This window comes from Barbus barbus (assembly GCF_936440315.1).
Source record: "Barbus barbus genome assembly, chromosome: 43".
NCBI classification, from domain to species: domain Eukaryota; kingdom Metazoa; phylum Chordata; class Actinopteri; order Cypriniformes; family Cyprinidae; genus Barbus; species Barbus barbus.
In genome coordinates this window covers 25,798,254-25,803,512 of record NC_136721.1, presented here as the reverse complement: position 1 = coordinate 25,803,512, position 5,259 = coordinate 25,798,254, and the positions used below count along the sequence as shown (strand labels likewise).

At 35.5% G+C, this 5,259-nt stretch overlaps 1 protein-coding gene across 1 annotated transcript; it reads right to left on the bottom strand.

The window, feature by feature from the left end:
• Positions 1–2,259: 2,259 nt before the first annotated feature.
• LOC306862475 (urokinase plasminogen activator surface receptor-like) lies at positions 2,260–4,035 on the bottom strand. Its single transcript, XM_079405290.1, has 5 exons — positions 3,699–4,035; positions 3,485–3,604; positions 3,044–3,175; positions 2,725–2,832; positions 2,260–2,603 (listed from the first exon to the last, which is right to left on the bottom strand). The coding sequence occupies exons 1-5, from the start codon at positions 3,745–3,747 to the stop codon at positions 2,410–2,412; spliced, it is 603 nt and encodes a 200-aa protein (XP_079261416.1). The 5' UTR covers positions 3,748–4,035; the 3' UTR covers positions 2,260–2,409.
• Positions 4,036–5,259: the final 1,224 nt, after the last annotated feature.

Below are 5,259 nucleotides of genomic sequence, written 5' to 3'. Positions count from 1 at the left end.
TTTTTTTATTTTAATGCTGCTAATTAGATTGCTCTAACATAATTTTGTTGTATGTGCATATGCAATGACAATAATAAAGATCTGATCTGATCTGAAAAGCCATTTGAGTCAGACCAGTTGTTTACGATCTGTCTGTTACGGACTGCATGACTTCACCACTTCCTGTGGAATTGTTTTTCTGCAACTATATAACATTTTGGCCGACCAAGCCTCTTCTTGTAAACTAATGCTTATTATTATATTACAATTAGCATAGTATTTAGGGTTAAAATGGAGAAAATGTTTTTAAATTCCAGTGCAAATTAAAGGCGTTTGGTGGCCAAAACCCTGGTTAAATAATTGTTCATATTGTTCATAAGATTGCTTGACTAGAATATTAATACCCATCTATATGTCGTAAATTTATTGATATAATTATCACTATATCAATAAGCTATTCATAATTTTTTCTACCTCATATTGCAGCTATTTAAATACCCTGTACAACTTTTTGCACATTCCTCTTTATTACTATCTAAGTCAACAACATACTGACCTGCACATTTATATTTATATTTTATTTTATTTTATTTTATTATTTTATTTTTTTTCTACTTTTCTTTTTCTTAATATTTGTATTCTATATAATTGCACTGTCCTTGGAGCGGACCTGACCTACATTTCACTGCTGGTTATACTCTGTATAATTGTGTATGTGACGAATAAAACTCTTGAATCTTGTCTATTACTCGGCACCACTGCCACCTCTTTTTGCGTACTTTGTAGTCTTCTGATAATAATTGTCTGGTCCAATAGTAAATGAGTTAAGACTACATATTCCTATGTAATGCCATGGTTTATTTATTTATTTATTTATTCAATGTTTATAAGTTTTGCTTAAAAAAAAAAAAAAAAGATTAATTACTCATATAAATGTCATTATAATACTTGGATATAAGAAGACAATATAAGTGAATGTTAAAAAAGCCAGCAAATACGGAATTTAATCCAATAAAATAATTTAAAATAACATTTTAAAAAAACACAAAGCAACCAACTGCATTCAGGGAAACTCTTTCTTGTATTCCTTTAATGGGCAGTCTTCACTGAAACCCATTCAACAGGGAGAGAAAGATTGCAGAAAGACTAAAAACTTAAAAATATGACAACTAGCATCTTATGATCGCAGTTAAGGTGTTTCTCATATTATCTAACTGCAAATATAGCATAACTGCCTATTATAAGGTAAGAAAACTAATGTGTTAAAATAAAAAAAACTGCTGTAATTTCCTCAACAGTCTGGTGAGTGTGCTTGAGAAACACTGAAATGAATGGGCTTCAATGCTGGAACTATTGGTTGTTTGGAACTGCTTCTCCATGACACGCTTTACTTCTGTATTCTTCAGCTCCTATGGAAGACTATGGGAGTGTCTAACTCTGTTTCTCAGCGGCTCTGTCCACACCATAGACCCTGCTCCTGGAGATCTACCTTCCTGCAGAGTTCAGCTCCAGCCCTGATCAAACACAACTGAACCGATTATTTAGGATCTGAAGGAGCACTTGATAATTACAGACGTGTGTTTGATCAGGGTTTGACCAGGAACAGTGTTGGGCAAATGCCTTAGACCCAATCAACCATAACGACACACCTGTTTTTATAGCATCAAATTACTAGCTAAAACTTATCACAAAACTGAACAATTGAACGTATATCAGTGGGATAACAACTACCTTAAATGACCAAAACCATATTGGAAGTGTAATTAGTTTTTTAGGGTTCACACTAAGCGCGATCATTCGCGGCGTGAAAAAGCTTATTTTTTCGTCCTGTGTGACGATATTTTCCCCGTTGCTCCGCGATGAAACAGGCCGTCCAATCAGATTTTAGGTAAGATCACGTGCCCGGAGCAGCTGCTGTTGTACAAAAGGGTGAGAGTGCTGGCCATAGATACATGCTTGCATCTCGAAAAATTTGAATCTCGTAAAAAAGTTAATTTTTCTTTTGTAACTTATTTCAAAAAGTGAAACTTTCATATATTCTAGAATCATTACATGTAAAGTAAAACATTTCAAAACTTTTCAATTTTTATGATTAGAGCTTATAGCTCATGAAAGTCAAAAATCCATTATCTCAAAATATTAGAATATTTATATTTGAGTTTCATTAAATGACCATCCCTACAGTATAAATTCCTGGTATCTCTTGTTCTTTGAAACCACAATAATGAAGAAGACAGCTGACTTGGCAATGATCCAGAAGACAATCAGACAATCATAAGCCCCGTTTTCCATAGTATTTTATTTTTAAAAATGTCAGATGACAATGTCACCACAAAAAAAAAAAAAAAAAATCAGGACACAAAAGATTCATTGTACAAAGAAATGACAAGCTCTATGTTCAGTACAGTGTGTCTGATGGAGCTGCTGGATTCAGTGCAACAGCATGAAGGAGAGCAGAGAACAGCCGAGGAACAGGAAGCTCTGAGTGACACTTTTAGCACCGTTACACAGATTCCCCTCACAACATGAGAAGGTCCCAACATCAGGAATCGATGCTGTTGTGGCATCACAAATAGATTGTGAGGCACAGCCTTTTACAACTACTGACTGCCCTCCGGAACTCACTGATGAAAATAAAGAAAACACAGGTTTATCTAAGCTGGAAATTGGCAAATGTGATCTGTATCAAATGCTCAAACATAAGAACGATAAAAATAATGACTTCTTTCTTTTCCAGATTCTCACCTGTTGCTTTAATGCAGTGGGTTTCACTCCCTGAACAGCTCATTATGTTTGAGCAGCTCTGTCCATCACAAGAGTAACATGTCTTTCCATTGGGGTCATGAGAGGGATCTACAGGACGAAAACATGTATTGATTTATCTCCTGTTCAAAATATAACATCTAATGACATAACACTTGTTATCTCCACCATTCAATCAATTCACAGCTGAAAAGCCACACACTGTATTGTATTTCCTGATGTCCTTTGGAAGTAAAATGTGTCTTGACCTTAATTATTTTTTCTTTTTTTTTTTTTGCATTTGGTCAATTAAGCACAATACCTGGAGCATCCTCAGCGTTACACTTGTCTGTGTTGCAGCACGCTAAAGATGTCTTTCCAGTGCTGAAGCTCATGTACCCATTTATACAGTCAGGAGCACAGGTTTTAACCTTCGATTTAGCAGTAATGCCACCTAAGAACAGGAATTATAAAGAAAAGACCTCTTCAACACATTGTTTTGATGGAAAATATATTTATAAATGTCAAAATGTGGCATTTTCTCATTTCAAATATTGATTAAATTTGAATACAAATTATACTGTTAGCATAACAATCTGAGAGAAACAAATTAAATAGCCAAAATCTAAATAGAATATTCTTTGATTACAATTATAAATTTTGTGAGAAATTACATTTACAGCAGCACCAGTAAAGAAAAAAACACCAGCACCCCCATCAGTCAAATATAACAGTGAAATTCAATTCATCATATTGGACTTACCAGATTGTGTCATTGTTGTCATACTCATGCACTTGGAAGATCCAGTGAGACATGTTTCTACAGTTTGATCTGCACAAGAACCGGTCATACCCAGACACTTATAACAGCTGAGAGAGTGTCCTTTAGTAATAAAACAGAGAGAGTAGTTAAGAGAGTGACATTAATGATCCATATTTGTACTCAATAACATTACAATCAATATTTGTCTTTGTACCTGCAGTGAACAGAACGAACAGAAGAAAAACTGTGACTTGCAGATCCATCTTTGATCAGGAGGTGAATGAAATAATGTTCCTCTTTCAGCACCATATGTAGCTTTTCAAAGGGGAGGGTCTTTATGAGGAAACGAAAGTGTTAGAGAAGACATGCCTAGAAATTGAAACCTCAGCTTGTATAATTTACTTGCCAGTAAAGGGAGGTTTAAACTTAAATAATTACAAGGATTGTAAAAGGCTACTTAAGTCCAACCGTCTTAAAGGGACAGTTAACCTAAAAATGAACATTCTCTTATTAATTGCGCATCCTCATGATATTTCCAAACCTGTTTGACTTATCCTTTGTGGAACACAAAGGAAGATATTTAGTGTCTCTGTGTTTTGTGTGTGTGTGCTTTTCCTTTGTCCATAAAGTGAAAGCCATATGGGTTCAATGTTGTTTGAGCACCAACATTCTTTAAAGCATCTTTTTATGTTCTGCAGTAGAAAGTAAGTCATACATACTTTGAGTAGGTCAATATTAGTTTTTATGATCTTTTCTCACACACACACACATATACCTATATATATATATATATACAGTGGTGTGAAAAAGTGTTGGCCCCCTTCCTGATTTTTTATTTTTTTGCATGTTTGTCACACTTTAATGTTTCAGATCATCAAACAAATTTAAATATTAATCAAAGATAACACAAGTAAACACAACATGCAGGTTTTGAATTAAGTTTTTTATTATGAAGAGAAAACAAACTCCAAACCCGCATGGCCCTGTGTGAAAAAGTACTTCCCCCTAAACCTAATAACTGGTTGGGCCACCCTTAGCAGCAACAACTGCAATCAAGCGTTTGCCATAACTTGCAATGAGTCTGTTACAGCGCTGTGGAGGAATTTTGCCACTCATCTTGGCAGAATTGTTGTAATTCAGCCACATTGGAGGGTTTTCGAACATGAATTAGAATCAGAATCAGAATGAGCTTTATTGGCCAACAATGTTTACACATACAAGGAATTTGTTGTAGTGACAGAAGCTCCACAGTGCAACAGAAAGACAGCAACAGGACAGGACACAGGTAATAAAAGAATAATATACAAATATCCAAATAGGCAATGTACAAAGCAGCAAAACCACAATATATAATATCGACAACTATGTATGTACAAGTATGTGCAAATTAGAAATGAGAAAATAAAAATAAAATAAGTGAGTGTGGTGAATGGATAGTGTATTATAGTTGTGTGTTCCACGTTTATTGTTGAGTGTTCATGAGATGATTGCCTGAGGGAAGAAACTGTTCCTGTGTCTGGTCGTTCTGGTGCTCAGAGCTCTGTAGCGTCGACCAGACGGTAACAGTTCAAAGAGGGAGTGTGCTGGATGTGAGGGGTCCAGAGTGATTTTACCAGCCCTTTTGCTCACTCTGGATAAGTACAGTTCTTGGAGAGTGGGGAGGGTTGTACCAATGATTCGCTCAGCAGTCCGGACTACCCTCCGTAGTCTTCTGAGGTCAGATTTGGTAGCTGAGCTGAACCAGACTTTGAACCGCCTTTTTAAGGTCATGTCAC